Source organism: Leptodactylus fuscus, chromosome 4 (assembly GCF_031893055.1).
Source record: "Leptodactylus fuscus isolate aLepFus1 chromosome 4, aLepFus1.hap2, whole genome shotgun sequence".
Lineage (NCBI taxonomy): Eukaryota > Metazoa > Chordata > Amphibia > Anura > Leptodactylidae > Leptodactylus > Leptodactylus fuscus.
In genome coordinates, this window is record NC_134268.1 from 72268567 (window position 1) to 72285463 (window position 16897).

Sequence of the window (16897 nt, forward strand, 5' to 3'; positions counted from 1 at the left end):
GCTGTCACTGCTGGATAATAAACCCCCAACAATAATAAGTAGTGTTAATACTTTTAGTAATAACCGTGTCAATATATTATATCTATTCTTTATACAGCAATTCTAACTATTACTCTGACTTCATTATTCCCTTATGCGTGTAAATTACGATTTTCCACCAGGTGGTGCTGCCGAGCAGCCTTCAGTCAATTTAATCAAATACATGATAATTAAATAGAAAAATGCCCAAACTGATAATTAGGTATTTACAAAGTATTATTTCTGACTTTTACATGGCCCTTTGTTGGAAATAAAATAAAGAATGAGAAAAACCTGTTTAATTGTGCCCCGGAGAGTTCACCTGATAGCGTCTGTAATAACTGCAGACTGAACATTACCCACTACCCCATGCACTAAACAATCTAAGGTATATGGCCATATGACAGCTCCATACATCAAATGAATAACTTCTGAGAGGCAGTAATAGGCTTTCTATAATGGATCTGATGGACCTTTATGTGACTTCAGTTTCATGTATAGGTTTTGGGTTTTTTGTTTGAAACTACATGAATCTAACAGAAAAGGAATAGTCATATAATACAGAGACCCTTGGGGCACCAATTCAGATGCCCATACTGTACCGGACTGTGTGTCTTTGCACAGCCTACAGCACAAGACCTAAGGCATGTGTTCACTTCTAAACACGCGTATTGCAGTTTACCTAATGGAATTATGTCATAGACTGGAGCTTTTGGCATCCTCATAGAAATGCTGGGAAACAAGTCTAAAAGAACGAAAGGCATGCAAGGATCCTCAAAATGTTATTAAGCCTAATAATGTATGTAAAGTGTGGATCCCTGGTGAACACATGCCATAAAGAGAGAGATCGGCGGTATTACACTCACCAGCCACTTTATTAGGTACACCATGCTAGTAACGGGTTAGACCCCCTTTTGCCTTCAGAACTGCCTCAATTCTTCGTGGCATAGATTCAACAAGGTGCTGGAAGCATTCCTCAGAGATTTTGGTCCATATTGACATGATGGCATCACACAGTTGCCGCAGATTTGTCGGCTGCACATCCATGATGCGAATCTCCCGTTCCACCACATCCCAAAGATGCTCTATTGGATTGAGATCTGGTGACTGTGGAGGCCATTGGAGTACAGTGAACTCATTGTCATGTTCAAGAAACCAGTCTGAGATGATTCCAGCTTTATGACATGGCGCATTATCCTGCTGAAAGTAGCCATCAGATGTTGGGTACATTGTGGTCATAAAGGGATGGACATGGTCAGCAACAATACTCAGGTAGGCTTTGGCGTTGCAACGATGCTCAATTGGTACCAAGGGGCCCAAAGAGTGCCAAGAAAATATTCCCCACACCATGACACCACCACCACCAGCCTGAACCGTTGATACAAGGCAGGATGGATCCATGCTTTCATGTTGTTGACGCCAAATTCTGACCCTACCATCCGAATGTCGCAGCAGAAATCGAGACTCATCAGACCAGGCAACGTTTTTCCAATCTTCAATTGTCCAATTTCGATGAGCTTGTGCAAATTGTAGCCTCAGTTTCCTGTTCTTAGCTGAAAGGAGTGGCACCCGGTGTGGTCTTCTGCTGCTGTAGCCCATCTGCCTCAAAGTTCGACGTACTGTGCGTTCAGAGACGCTCTTCTGGCTACCTTGGTTGTAACGGGTGGCTATTTGAGTCACTGTTGCCTTTCTATCAGCTCGAACCAGTCTGGCCATTCTCCTCTGACCTCTGGCATCAACAACGCATTTCCTCCCACAGAACTGCCGCTCACTGGATGTTTTTTCTTTTTCGGACCATTCTCTGTAAACCCTAGAGATGGTTGTGCGTGAAAATCCCAGAAGATCAGCAGTTTCTGAAATACTCAGACCAGCCCTTCTGGCACCAACAACCATGCCACGTTCAAAGGCACTCAAATCACCTTTCTTCCCCATACTGATGCTCGGTTTGAACTGCAGGAGATTGTCTTGACCATGTCTACATGCCTAAATGCACTGAGTTGCCGCCATGTGATTGGCTGATTAGAAATTAAGTGTTAACGAGCAGTTGGACAGGTGTACCTAATAAAGTGGCCGGTGAGTGTATATACCACTGGAAACCTGACAGTGCGCTGAATCCAGTGTTCAGGTACGCTTTAAATTTGGCACTGTGCTTTTCTACAAAGCCACTAGGATGACATTTTGAAGAATAATTTATGGTTGCACTTAGTTCAATTGGTTCAGTCATAAATGTATAAGGAACATTTATAAATAGTGTGCTGCCTTCAATATTGTGCACTACATTGGCCAAGAGACATCAGATGGTAAAAGTACTTGTGCTCTGACTAGAGATGAACTCAGACTCACATGGCTGCCTATCAGTGTGGGAAGTCCTAGAGTTCAAAACCCCGGACTCCTGTAATAGAACCCATTGAATCACAATGAAAAGGACATCTTATACAAGTTACTTATTAGGCCGGGACCATACATGGCATCAACATGAAAAAAGACTCTACAAAGTGGATAGGATTCTAGCAAATCCCATCCACACATTGTGAAAAAATATGCTTCGATTTCCAAAACCATTGCTGCATGTCAGTTATGCCTATGGAAACGCTGGCGGTTTCCCTATAGGTATAATGGAAGCAGAAAGTCCAAAGATGAAATCTCTGTGGACTTTCAGCGAAAAGAAAACCTGCAATGTGTTGCGCTGCATTTTTTCCTGCAATGCTTTTTTGTTTTGGTGCGCTATGTAGGACCTTAACCTTAAAGGGATATTTTCCGTTAAACAAATCTGTCCATTCATTACCATTAAGAAGCACAACCTGGACACGAATGTCTAACAAGTGGCCGTTCTTTAAATTATGAAGATTTAGATTCTGCCTATGGTTGTGTTAAAAATAACAAAAACACCAAAGGCTTTGTGTATGAAAACAGAAAATAATTTAAATAATGTGGACTATGGCTGCAGAGCAATGGCCTAAGTAACTGTCATGGGAAACCCCATTACTAATACTCCGTATCTTTTATACATGACCCAATAATCTAGAAGGCAAAAACATTATAATGCGTAGAAAAAAAAACAATCAATATAGCAAAGTTTCTTTTTTTTCCTATGTAGTATCTATATTAGTAAGATAGTAGAGACAAAGGCTCAGCAGAACATATCCTTTTAACAGAAGCTTATCGTGTACCGACAGAATGAGGCCTCTGTGTAGGCTTTACAAACATTGCATTAGGGAATAAGCTCGGCATTTTACACACCTCAGTGGCAGTGGTTTCACCATCAGCTGCTGTATCCGTCTGTTCACTGTCAGTCTATTTAGTTTTACAAGACATGGATTCCAAAATGGAAGCGGAAACAAAGAATAAATCCATGTTGTGAAATTGTAATGATGTTCACCTCAAAACCATATTATCACTTGCAATATAAATAATAACAGTAGCCAAAAAATTATAGGAAACAAAATGAGAGAGAAAAGCATAACAACACAAACAGAACAGATTCTGAGGAATACGCAAGGCATATACATTCTGTGAGATCAGAGTTCTGTGTACATTACTATAGGCTAGGTATATGTATTCCAATCTGTACTAGAAATCTGATATTCCTCATGTAAGATTAATCTGTTCTCAGATACGTCATTATTTTTTGGGTGTGACATACTCTGATGAGACTACTATAACAGCCGCCTTACTTTCAGCTCCTCATTTGTAAGTGCAGGATTGAGTCTAGCTGCCCGATCTGTCTGCATTACGGAAAAGGCAAAACAAAAATAAATCTATTAAAGAAAAATGGGAACACGCTAAATGACTCAAAGTGAGTTCTGAAATCATGCCACTTCCAACACTGGCAAACTTAACAAATTGCATCATTATCGGTGACTGGTCCCAATAATGTGCACATGATTTAAGTAGTTGTGTATTTCAATCACCTCTCTCCCATTCTTTTCTATTATCTCTCTAATATCCAGCTAGGCGCTGCTCATCATGCAGAAACTGCTCTGGGATTACAAAATGATTTACACAACACTTTTGGCTTTGACAATGTATATAGCCAAATGTAATGCAGACATGTCAGACACAGAACATGCAGTATGTAATACACAATGAATAGAAAGGATAAGGCACAAGTCATTTTGAAGCAAAAACTAAACTGCTCGTGGAAAATAAAGCTTTACTACTATGGTTTCTGCCATTTTGTTGTGTACAATCGATATAATGTCCTGCACATCTTTCTGCTCAAAAGAAGAAAATATTACATTGGCCATATAATATTGTATCAGACTTTCAGTATTGAATCTGGAAAGCTTACAGGGATTTTTCCTGGAAATTTCAATTACTTTTGGACACCCCCCTCGGTTTACTGTACCAGACCGGTTATGCAGCCTGGCAGGAGTCTGGCATTATTCACAGTATACAAACTTGCTGGTATGCACTGGAGGATGGAACAGGCCAGTGATACGGAAATAGGCAAGATTCCGTAATGTAAGTATGTTGATTTACTTTATTTTTTTAAAAATAAAATTGTAATCTTGTAAAAAATTATTAGACTTCCTAAAAAAAAAACCAAAAAAAAAAAACAACCCCACCCCTAAAAGAAATTAAAAAAAAAAAAAACCTTGCACAGATCAGTAGTACAGTGTAGAACACAACTTCTGGCCACTGAATGAGTTTTATTTTATATTATTTAGCAGAGTTTTCTGCGGTTTTCAGTTCTCCTTGAGCTGGTGGGTAGAGACTAGCTGCTATAATGTCTGCTACAGACAGCACACGGAAAGTAGAAGTGAATCGGTTTATGTAATCTGACACTTCTGTGAGCTATAGCTCTGTCTCACCCCAGCAAGACAGACTGAGCAGAGATTTCAGAATGGCACTTCTCTCTGATAAGATAGATGATAACATTTCTTATAGTCACTGGCACTACTGCTTTATGGAAAGTTTGTTGAAAAGATAGTGACTGTTTACCATGTTTAGTGTGGCCACGAGAATCTCCTTCTTACCAGCTTAAAATTGATCTATAAGCGCATTTATACTTTGCATAATTTCAATGTACCTGAACCAATTATTACATTTATTTATTTCATGTGTTGTGCCTAACCCTTGTAGCCTATGGACAAAACTTCCAAATAGTAGCAAGCAGACATAAATGAGGCTCTGAAAGTTGGACCAGTATGGTAGCATTCTAGCACTGTTTAGGACTAACACTGAACACAAAGTAAGATGTGTTCTATGCCGAGGTACACACCTCATCATCTGAACTGTCACTCAGGTCATTGTCAAGTGAGGCACTCAAGGAGACCGCCTTGGGCTCCAGGTAGCAGAGGCACATAGCCAAAGGAAAAGAGAGCGTGAGGGCATATGGCACGGAGAAAGAGGCAGAGAGCAGAAAGAAAAAGATGAAGAGGAAACATGGGACAAGAGAAGGAGAACGGATAGGAAGATAATGTTGTAAACTTTCAGGCAGGAAATTGGCTTCAGAGATGTTAGGGAAGGAAAGATAGCCATCATCATCCAAAAGAGAAGGAAATGAGTCTGGAAGATGCAAGGAGAAGGAAAACAGTGTCCCGCCTTTGCCAGCTTGCTGCTTATAGCTCATGGCCAACTCTTCCTCATTGGGATACAACATTGTCTTTTGCTCTGAGTCCCACTCAGGCTCACCAGACAATTGAGCTGTCTCTGTACTTGGCTTACAAGCCACTGGTTTATGAGCATTCTCCTTACATCTTCTACGCAAATTTGTTGAAGATGTGGAGGGGCTAGAAGGTGGGTGTGGAGGGGAGTGAAATGAATCGGCTGCAAAACAAGATGGCTGAAGGCGGAGAGCAGCAAACAAGGTGCAAGATCAAAAGGACAAAAAGAAAACTGCGATTAGTTAAATGGTATTCTGCATAGAATTTAATAAAAAAGCATCATAATTTGTTCTATTGGTGAATATATTGTCATCTTACATAATATATCAATTCACATGGTTCATCCAGAATTTCATTACATTTATTGAAGTTAATGACGTTAAAAAACCTCATCCTGAATCTACGAGTAAAACTCATTTTGAATAGACAGGGTTGATCCAAACTACATATCTTACGTCGGAGTGCACACTGCCGTTACTAATGCGCGTTGCTGTCTTCAGTCATAGGACGACAGCAACAAACATTAGCTGTCACAGAGAATGGTCACAGACCGATTCGGTGTCCATTCCCATTGACACTAATGTAAACAGCATGACGGAAGCTATCTGTGACCGTTCTCTGTGACAGCTAATGTCCGTTGCCATCATCCTAAGATGGAAGACAGCAACAGACATTAGTAACAGTAATGTGAACTCCCATAAAACAAACATCTAAAGGTCTCCCACTATCTGCTTCCTTCATAACAGGTTCACCCTGTACATGGAATGGTAATCTACATTGGTAATCTTTTTCAAGAAATACTGTTGCTAGATAAAAGTTGTTTCATTTGATGTTTAAAAACTATGTAAACTTTCACCCCTATTTTAAAAATATTGAATTTAATGCAATTTCACTGAAAAAAAACACAAAATTCCATTTGGGTTCAATTAAAAATTAATGATTCTGGTGCTTTATTAAAAACATTGAAGCAGCAATTGCTACTGGAATCCCTGGCTTAAATCTTATAAAGGGCGCTTTCCATTGCATCCAAACCAAACTGCATTTGGAATATGTGCCCAAACTGGTACCAGGTATATGACATGACAACGAAGTGTTGGGTAGATCAGCAAATGTTCTGTTAATAAAGTGCTGCAATGTGCCCAGAGTTCATTGTACATGGCGGGGTGCAACTAGCGTTCTGTTCATACACTCTGCACATAAGACAAGGTAGCCTTATTATAGGTGTAAGGAAGAATATTAATTACTATTCTCTTTTCACTGTGATAAAGTAAAGGAAAGACACTAATGAATACACTAATGTTAGATCAATGGGCAAGCTGTTAGGAGCGGGTTTACAGAGAAAACATCTTTGTGACTATGAAGGAAATTCTTTTAAGCAGCAAGAAGCATTCTGTTCTTCTTAGAGGTCCCATTTTGTTTTATCTCAAATTTGTTCTCGCTCTTTTTCATAGAGTGAACATCAAGAAGATAAGCCTTTTGCAAAAAAAACAAAAAACTTTTAATCCCACAAATGTAACTACAAACTAGACAGTGTCTTATAGCAAAAATAGGTTACTGGATCAAAACAGCACTACGTATTTAAGGTGGTTGTATAGGATTACAAAAGACATGGCTGCTCACTTCCAAAGGCAGCACTACACCTGTCTATGGGTTCATAGCGTTAAACTACAATGCACCACACAACTTTTAAGGGGACCACTATATTTCTCTAACTCTGTCCAACCCCTTTAAATGCCTGTCTTAGAAATACTGAGCTGATAAGGAATGCTCAGGCACTAGTAGAAATCAATCTAAATGAAAACTATAGTGTTCGAGAAGAAATGAGAAGTACCTTAGTATCGTGACGTATTGTAGTAACGGTAGTGACAACTTCTACTTTCTTGCGCATGTCTTCCTTTTCTTCCACCTCCACTTTTTTCTCTTCCTCGACCTTTTTCTCAGGAGTTACCGATGCAATCAAGTTGGTTTGGGACGCACCCTTTGTGGTGATGTATGGGCCGGTGCCCACCTCTGTGGCAGACACAGAATCCTTCATATACAAGTCATGGTTTTCATTCACTGATGCTAAAAGCAAATATGATATTTGGGAAAAATAACTGAGTATGGGATGGTTTGTTTAAAGCAAGCAAGCAAGCAGAAAAAAGGGGGCTGCATATGCGAATACTGAGATACAAATGGCAAACCCTTCACAATCACTAATGTTATTATATATGAAGATTGTCTATATACCTGTATCAATGTAAATACAATATTCTAATCATATCTACATTATACAGTGTTAAAGAGGTTACTCAATTTTAAAAAATACATAAAGTGCCCCAAAATAAATACATAAAGAAATACCACTTATCTCCTCCAGCACAGAAGTTTGGTGGCTCCAGCACTCTGCTTACTGTCAGCAATGAGCAATGACATGCAATACTTACTAGTACGATTGTCATCTAGTGGTACTTAGGGCACTTTTTATCATTTTATTTAAAACCAAAAAACCCCTTTAATGTTAGAAGGAAAGCTGCAGATCTGTTAATCGATGAGGTGACAAGTACATCTTAAATGCAACTCAAAATCTTGTAAGATTAGAATACTATAAACAAGACACCCTGCAAGTAATTACAATTACAGAGATACCAAATGTATCTAGTGTTTGTGTTTTTTACTATTTTTACAGCTTTAACCCACTGAAAAAAAAATTTCTTGCAGTTGCTATATTCTGACACCTGTAATATTTCAAACAGAGAAAACCACATACATACAGTGGTGGAAAAAAAAGTATTTAGTCAGCCACCAATTGTGCAAGTTCTCCCACTTAAAAAGATGAGGTCGGCCTGTCATTGACATAGGTAGACCTCAACTATGAGGGACAAAATGAAAAAACAACTCCAGAAAATCACAATGTCTGATTTGTAAAGAATTTATTTGCAAATTATGGTGGAAAATAAGTATTTGGTCAATAACAGAAGTCCATCTCAATACTTTGTTATATATCTTTTGCTGGCAATGAGGTCAAACTTTTTCTGTAAGTCTTCACAAGGTTGGCACACACTGTTGTTGGTATGTTGGCCCATTCCTCCATGCAGATCTCCTCTAGAGCAGTGAAGTTTTGGGGCGGTTGCTGGACATCATGGACTTTCAACTCCCTCCAAAGGTTTTCTACAGGGTTGAGATCTGGAGACTGGCTAGGCCACTCCAGGACCTTGAAATGCTTCTTACAAAGCCATTCCTTTGTTGCCCTGACTGTGTGCTTGGGTTCATTGTCATGCTGAAAGACCCAGCCAGGTTTCATCTTCAATGCCCTTGCTGATGGAAGGAGCTTTGCACTCAAAATCTCACGATACATGGCCCCATTCATTCTTTTATGTACATGGATCAGTTGTCCTGGTCCCTTTACAGAGTAACCGCCCCAAAGCAAGATGTTACCAACCCCATGCTTCACAGTAGGTATGATGTTCTTTAGATGCAACTCAGCATTCTTTCTCAAGTTGTGTTTCTATCAAACAGTTCTACAAACCCTGGCAAAAATTATGGAATCACCCGTCCTTGAGGATGTTCCTTCAGTTGTTTAATTTTGAAGAAAAAAAAAGCAGATCACAGCCATGAAAAAACTAAAGGCATTTCAAATGGCAACTTTCTGGCTTTAAGAAACACTAAAAGAAATCAAGAAAAATAATTGTGGTAGCCAGTAACAGTTAGATTTTTAGAACAAGCACAGGGAATAAATTATGGAATCACTCAATTAAGAGGAAAAAAATATGGAATCATGAAAAACAAACAAACAAAATAACACTCCAACACATCACTAGGACTTTGTTGCACCACCTCTGGCTTTTATAACTGCTTGCAGTCTCTGAAGAATTAACTTAATGAGTGATATACATACTCTTCATCAATCTGGCTTCAGCCTTCTCTCATCTAACGGTTACTGGCCACCACAATTATTTTTCTTGATTTCTTTTACTGTTTCTTACACCCAGAAAGTTGCCATAAGAAATGCCTTTAGTTTTTTTCATAGCTGTGATCTGCTTTTTTTCTACAAAATTAAACAACTGAAGGAACATCCTCAGGGACTGGTGATTCCATGATTTTTGCAAGGGGTTGTATTTTGCTTTTAATTGACCATATGACATTCTGCCAATACTCTTCTGAATCATCCAAATGCTCTCTAGCAAACTTCAGATGGGCCTGGACATGTACTGACTTAAGCAAGGGGACGTCTGGCACTGCAGGATCCGAGTCCCTGGCGGCGTAGTGTGTTACTGATAGTAGACTTTGTTACGTTGGTCCCAGCTCTCTGCAGGTCATTCACTAGGTCTCCCCGTGTGATTCTGGGATTTTTGCTCACCGTTCTCGTGATCATTTTGACCCCACGGGGTGAGATTTTGCGTGGAGCCCCAGAGAGAGAGATTATTAGTGGTCTTGTATGTCTTCCATTTTCTAAATATTGTTCCCACAGTTGATTTCTTCACACCAAGCTGCTTGCCTATTGCAGATTCAGTCTTTCCAGCCTGGCGCAGGGCTACAATTTTGTTTCTGGTGTCCTTCGATAGCTCTTTGGTCACCATAGTGGAGTTTGGAGTGTGACTGTTTGAGGTTGTGGACAGGTATCTTTTATACTAATAAAAATATCAAACAGTTGCCATTACTACAGGTAATGAGTGGAGGGCAGAGGACCCTCTTAACCCATATATTTTTCAGTTGTAATAATGGAACTCTAGGCATAAACGGGTTAAAGAAGAAGTTACAGGACTGAGAGCCAGAAATCTTGCTTGTTTGTAGGTGACCAAATACTTATTTTCCACCATGGTTTGCAAATACCGTATATACTAGAGTATAAGCCGACCCGAATATAAGCCGAGACCCCTAATTTTACTACAAAAAACTGGGAAAACTTATTGACTCGAGTATAAGCCTAGGGGGGAAATGCAGCAGCTACTGGAAAATTTCAAAAATTAAAATGGTCCCTAAGGAGTGACGATATCCCCTTAACCCCTCAAAAAGTTATAGAAATTTTGGATGATATTCTAATTTATTGACACGCACTTGTATATGTTTCCGTGTATGGGCTCCATAAAGCATCATTTTTCGCAGGGCCAGATGTACTTTTTATTCATATCATTTTGCGTGATATCTGATGTCTTGATCGCTTTTATTCAAATTGTTATGGGAGATGAAACGGCAAAATAACAGCAGTTCAGCTCTCTTGATTTTTTCCCTGCTGTGGTGTTCATCGTATGTGAAAAATAATTTGAAAAGTTTGTAGATAAGGCACTTTTACACACACTTTTATATTATTTATACTTTTTGGCTGAGGATCCACGTTGCGGAAATGCAATTTTTTTTGTTCAAGATTTTGCTGCGTATTTTTGAGCCAAAGACAGGAGTGGATTAGGCAGAAGGGAGAAGTATAAGAGCTTTATATATATATATTTCCTTTTCCTTTTTTCTTAAAAAAAAAAAAAAAAAAAAAAAGGCAGCAAAATCAAAAGGTGTGTTTATGCAATGTGGGGCCCCAGTCTTAATATTTTTTTTAAACTTTTATTTTTATACCTATGAGGCCTAACCACTAGTACAATGCAGTCTCCATTCTTCTATTACAAAATGTCTAGTGCTGCCTGTAATAGTAGCAATCTGATGGCAAGCCTGGGAGCTTTTAAAGGGATTCTACCATTAAAATCAAATTTTTTCTCATTGACACGTAGGAATAGCCTTAAGAAAGGCTACTCTTCTCCGCGCCGCGGTTTGGTATAAATTCCGGTTTTCGTCGGTATGCAAATGAGTTCTCTCGAAGCACTGGGGACGGAGCCCAGCGCTCAAACAGCACTGGGGGCGTCCCCAATGCTGCAAAAGAACTCTCCAGCGCCGCCTCCATCTTCTTCAGGAACGGCCTCTTCACGCGTCTTCTTCCGGCGCAGGCGGTCAAACTTCTAGGCCTCGGGCAGAGCCGATTGCGCATGCCTGTGGCCACAAGAAAAATGGCCACTTACACAGTAAGTAACCGGGCATTTTCTTGTGGCCTGTGGGAATGCGCAGTCGGCTCTGCCCTAGGCCTGAAGCCTAGAAGTTTGACCGCCCGAGCTGGAAGAAGACGTGTGAAGAGGCTGTTCCTGAAGATGATGGAGGCGGCCCTGGAGAGTTCTCTCGCAGCATTGGGGACACCCCCAGTGCTGTTTAAGCGCTGGGGCCCGCCCCTAATGCTGCGAGAGGACTCATTTGCATTCCGATGAAAACCGGGATTTATACCAAACGGCGGCGCGGAGAAGGCTTCTAAAGGTAGGAGAAGAATAGCCTTTCTTAAGGCTATTCTACGTGTCAATGAGGAAAAATTCGATTTTAATGGTAGAATCCCTTTAATAGGTCCCTGGCTATCCTGGTAGTAGAGTGTCACTCCCGGATCTCGTTCTGAGGGATGGTGATCTACGCCAAAATGGTGCCTCGGTCAGCTTAAACTGAGACATTAGAACGGTTAATGCCTTCAATCAGTGCTGGCAATGTATAATATAGCGGAGATCTGGCAGCTATAGCGGCCTGCTCAGCTTCTGAGCAGCCGCCATACTTAAACACACAACATCTGTCGTAATAGTATGGCAGAGGTTCAGAGGGGGGGGGGGGGGGGGTTAATGGAGTTGTACAGTATTTCTGCTAATGTTACTGTTGTATAATGAAAAGTTACACAATTTATCAATAGTCTTTCTGTATCAATTCCTCACAGTTTTCTAGATCTCTGCTGCCATTCATAATTTACTTCCAGTGGATAATCAGTCCATGGTCATGTGATGGACACATAGATGCACAGCTTGTTACAGTTACAGCACTTAATCAGCGCTTTGTTTTGTAACGAGCCATGCAGCTGTGTGTCCATCACATGATCATGGACTGATATTTATCCAAGTATACAAAGAATGACATAAAATATAGACCTAGAAATCCTTAACATCTTGGTGAAAGTATATTGAAAAATTGTATATCTTTTCATTATGCAAACAGTAACATTTATTAACTCCAACAGCCCCTTTTAAAATAGTTTTCCAGTTTTACAATAATAAATTTTATCAAGTTTGCCTACTACAGCAGATCTCCATATATTTGCCGTGTGCCTTGTATCATCATTTAGAGTTCATTGGTGATTTACATATTCTAGTAATAGAATGCATAATCCTAAAACCCTAGTTATGGATATAATGGAAAGATGTATATGCAGATAATGAAAATAACTTTTTTTTTTTTTTTTAAATTTCGTTTAAGTTTTCTTTTCTATTAATTTAGGCTTCCCATACACATTACATTTTAGACTGCTGTCATTGGTCCATCGTTCGTACAGACGACTTTTCCAAACATATACTTAACAACAAACATTTGTTTGCTCCAACACGTGATCTTTACCAGATTAAGTGATGCGAAGGAAATAAACAGTGAAAAAAAAAGTTTCATGAAAAAAAGTTGTATGGAAAACACAGATCACCCAAAGCTCTGTCAGTCTAGCCTATACCCAAATGATTACACCCGACAGATGATAGAAAAATTCAACACAAGCAATTTTGGTTATGACCAACTTTATTTGATGGTCGGCTGTATGGGATGAACGCTTTGGCCCCACGTTGCGCAAATGCAGCTTTTTTTGTTTCAGATTTTGCTGTGGTTTTTTGAGCCAAAGCCAGGAATGGATTGAGCAGAAGGTAGAAGTATAACCATTTCCTATATTTTTCCCATTTCTTTTGTAGCCACTCTTGGCTTTGACAAAAAAAATAAACCACAGCAGAAATGGCAACAAATAAAAAAGCTGTGGCAATAAATGTGAAGGATAAGGTGGCACTACTGCATGTATACAAACTGTACTATAAGGGATCAGGGATAAGCTCCATATAAGCTCACAGCATAGAAAAGTCTATGTACAATCCAAAAAGTAGAAAGAGAGAAAAAGCCGGGCACTCACCGTTGGAAGAGTGTAAAAATATTTCAAATCTTTATTTCAGGAATCCATGTTAAAGTACAATATGGGAGGAGGCACGCCTGGGAGAGGAGAGCGACAGCCGTTTCGTGCTGATAGCACTTTTTCAAGCTCAAGCTCAAATATTTTTACACTCTTCCAATGGTGAGTGCCCAGCTATTTCTATTTTTCTACTTTTTAAATAAAAAAAAGCTGTGTTTCCGCAACGTGGGGCTTCGGCCTAACAAATTTATCATTTGCAGAACGTTCAAAATCTGCCACTTCAGCAATCTAAAATGTAATGTGTAGGGTCAGCTTAAGAACAGGTGCATTTTAGTTCACACAGATCTAAGTAAAACCTGTAATTTTTTGTGGAAAATGAATAGTAACTCTCCAACTAACAAGTTACATTTAGGTGATAATTTACTTTGACACCTTTTTTTTATTATTGGATGATAGTGAAAGACATTTGGAGGGTGATGATATACCTGATGAGTCTGAAGTATAACAAATAAATGCTGAAGTTTCTAGGTAAACGTGACAGCAGGGATTTTGTTGCTTCCTGAACAATACTTTGTTTTCCAAGCACATAAGTACACCATACTCTATGAAAGGTGTCCGGTGTTAATTACCGTGAAATGAGCTGTACAAAGACTAATAATGGCAAACATTTATGTGTCAAAGAAACAAATGCAAAAAATATAAGAGCAAGAGCAAGGGCACTACAGTGGCCAGAAACTGAACCTGGTTACTAGGCAACTGTTTCCTATGCACAGATACCCAAATCGCAGCATCAAGGACTAGAATCCACACTAAGAAGGTGTCACCGCTCGGCTACATCCTTTGCAGCAATTTTCACAACTTAAATTACAGCAGAAGGAGGTTGAACATCAATTACTCTTCTAATGGCACAAGCTAGGTTTTGCTCTTTGGAAAGAATTCATGTAAAAACTACAAGCTACTTTGTGAAACAATTCACGGGATCTGCCGAAACACTTGCAAGCATAGGGTCACCTATGTGTGCGCGACCTAAGCCAGAGGGAAGCAGCAAGCAGGCACAGGATAGAGCGAGCTACTGTCTAAGTCAGAAGTTCTCAAACTTATTTCATCTACCGCCCACTTTGAGAATAAATTATTTTCTAGCACCTCCTAAAAAATTTAACTTTACCACATCTTAAAAATCACAATCATTACTTGAATTTAATTCTAGCGGCCATATGAGTCTTATCCTGTTTCTCAGTTCAAGATTACTGTTTAATTAAGAATGTTCTAATGAGAGCAATAAAAAGCAATTTTATAAATAAGATTTAGAAAAACTTTTATTCAAATTAAAACAAACATTTCAATTTAAATTTTAAAACTAATCTAATTGAGTGGTGAATCTGATGATTCTTAATAAGTTTCTTAATATCAGGCTCGACTTTACTCAAAAAACAGCCGTAAGTCACCGCGTTCGGTTACATGCAAACGATTTCTCTTTTCATGCAAACGATTTCCGCTTCATACAGGATTGCACAAATCGCGTTGTTTAACAAAAACTTGTTAAAAGTTGATTGCTCGCGGGCTACCTACGAAAGCCATGATAAATTTTTTTATTTTATACAATGAAACAGGGCAGGAATAAGAGTGAAATAATCAATGTAGTGCAGTAGGAAGGTTTTGATTTGAAATTAAAATATTAGAAAAACACAAATCAGCCATCACCCCCCTAAACCGCTTCAGCACCCCTCAATTTTCTCTGGACCCTTTACCGCCCTCCTGTAGGCTCCAGCGCCCACAAGGGGGCATTAATGCCCACTTTGAGAAAGACTGGTCTAAGGCCCCGTTTACACGGGGCAAGAGGGGGCGGATTTTGGCACAGAATCCACCTCAAAATCTGCCCCCTCACAATAGAGGTCTATGTAGACTGCTTGCGGTTTGTTCCCGCTAGCGGAAAAAAAGAAGCGAGCTGCCCTTTCTAGAGGCGGATTCCGCCTCAGGAAATCAATACAAGTGAATGGGAGGCGGAAAACCGAGTCACGGTTTTTTGGCAAAAAACGCACTAAAAAAACGCGACGCAGTTTTTTAAGGTCCATTCTCTGTGCTGGAGGGAAAACTGCCTGGCAGTTTTTAGGCGGTTTTTACCAAAAACCACCTCAATGTCAAAAACTGCTTCTTAATTCCTGAAGCGTTTTTTTTCCGGACCAAATTTCGCCAGACCCTATTCACGTGTGAACTAGCCCTAAGTGTATGGTGCCTGGTCCAGGGTCACATTAGTTTAGGTGGGGTCTGATTTTTAGGAGGTCACAAGTCTGAATTTATTTAGGGGTCTGCATTTAAGATGATTGGGATCTGAATTTATGAGGGGCTCTGGTTTGAGACTCTATGTAGGGATTGTGGGTAGCAGGTCTGTATTTTCTTAGGAGGCAAAGTTTTAGGAATAGCTCAAGGCCTATTGCCTACTTAATCCACTTACAGTAATGTACAAATAAAATATTTTTACTGTATAATGATACATAGCACTGGGAACTGGATTTTAGAGCACCTGCACTGCCTCTTGCAAAAAGCCACTGCATCTTTATATTCCTAGCAGACAACATTTCACTTTGCCTCATGAATCCCCATAGGTACGCAAGCTGCCAAAAACCTAGAAGGGCCATTTTGTTATGCTAATGATGATTTGGTAAAACAATCCAACTTTATATCATGCTTTGATGGACTGAGTATGTACCAAGCATGTCAGTATAAATCAAGTGTACATGTGCCTGACATAAGATGAAAGCACATGCCAATACACACAATGCAGGTAGTGCAGATAAACAGGTCAGGGCGGACACCGTATTCATCGGTGTATTCTGGCAACTCAAATGACACCAAAGAAAAAGTAAGAAGCGATTCTACTAAAATGCAGAGTGTAGGAGTCGTGTGGGTGTCCTTTGTTAAGTTAATTGTGATACTGTCACACGGGGTAAGAAAATGTTAACAGCTGCTAAATTTCCAATTCTAATTAAACTGTATAACAGAAAATGTCTCTGCCCTGAGATTATCATTAAATGTCTTATTACTCATGCAAAGGAAATACAGAATTCTTACCTCCATCTAAGCTGCGGGACATTGTATAACGTTTGCTAGAAGAACGTTCAAAATAGGGTGCGGGTCTATCGATCAGTGCACTCGCTCTTCTCGTCTGAGCCTGCGTCCTCCCACTGTAGCGGAACTTGGATCCTAAGGTAAGGAATTTCTTGGGAGGTGCCTCTGGTAACAGCAGCCTATAAACACCAATATGTTGCTTAGAGAAGTATAATGACACTTGGGGAAAAAAATGGTACTTTATTAAGTTTAATTGTTTTTTTGGGACATAAGCCCAATT

The 16897-nt window shown here is 39.6% G+C and overlaps 1 protein-coding gene across 6 annotated transcripts in view; it reads right to left on the reverse strand.

The window, feature by feature from the left end:
* Nucleotides 1-16897, reverse strand: part of EPB41L3 (erythrocyte membrane protein band 4.1 like 3) — a 145749-nt gene that overhangs the window by 27168 nt on the left and 101684 nt on the right. For 3 of the 6 annotated variants that reach the window (XM_075270640.1, XM_075270639.1, XM_075270638.1), the window contains exons 11-13: nucleotides 16621-16796; nucleotides 7459-7691; nucleotides 3259-3312 (exon numbers count right to left, since the gene is read on the reverse strand). In XM_075270640.1, coding sequence (XP_075126741.1) covers nucleotides 3259-3312; nucleotides 7459-7691; nucleotides 16621-16796 — 463 coding nt within the window. Of the gene's footprint in view, nucleotides 1-3258; nucleotides 3313-5242; nucleotides 5807-7458; nucleotides 7692-16620; nucleotides 16797-16897 lie in introns of all 6 variants that reach the window. The other 3 variants (XM_075270636.1, XM_075270642.1, XM_075270641.1) reach the window with 3 other exon arrangements.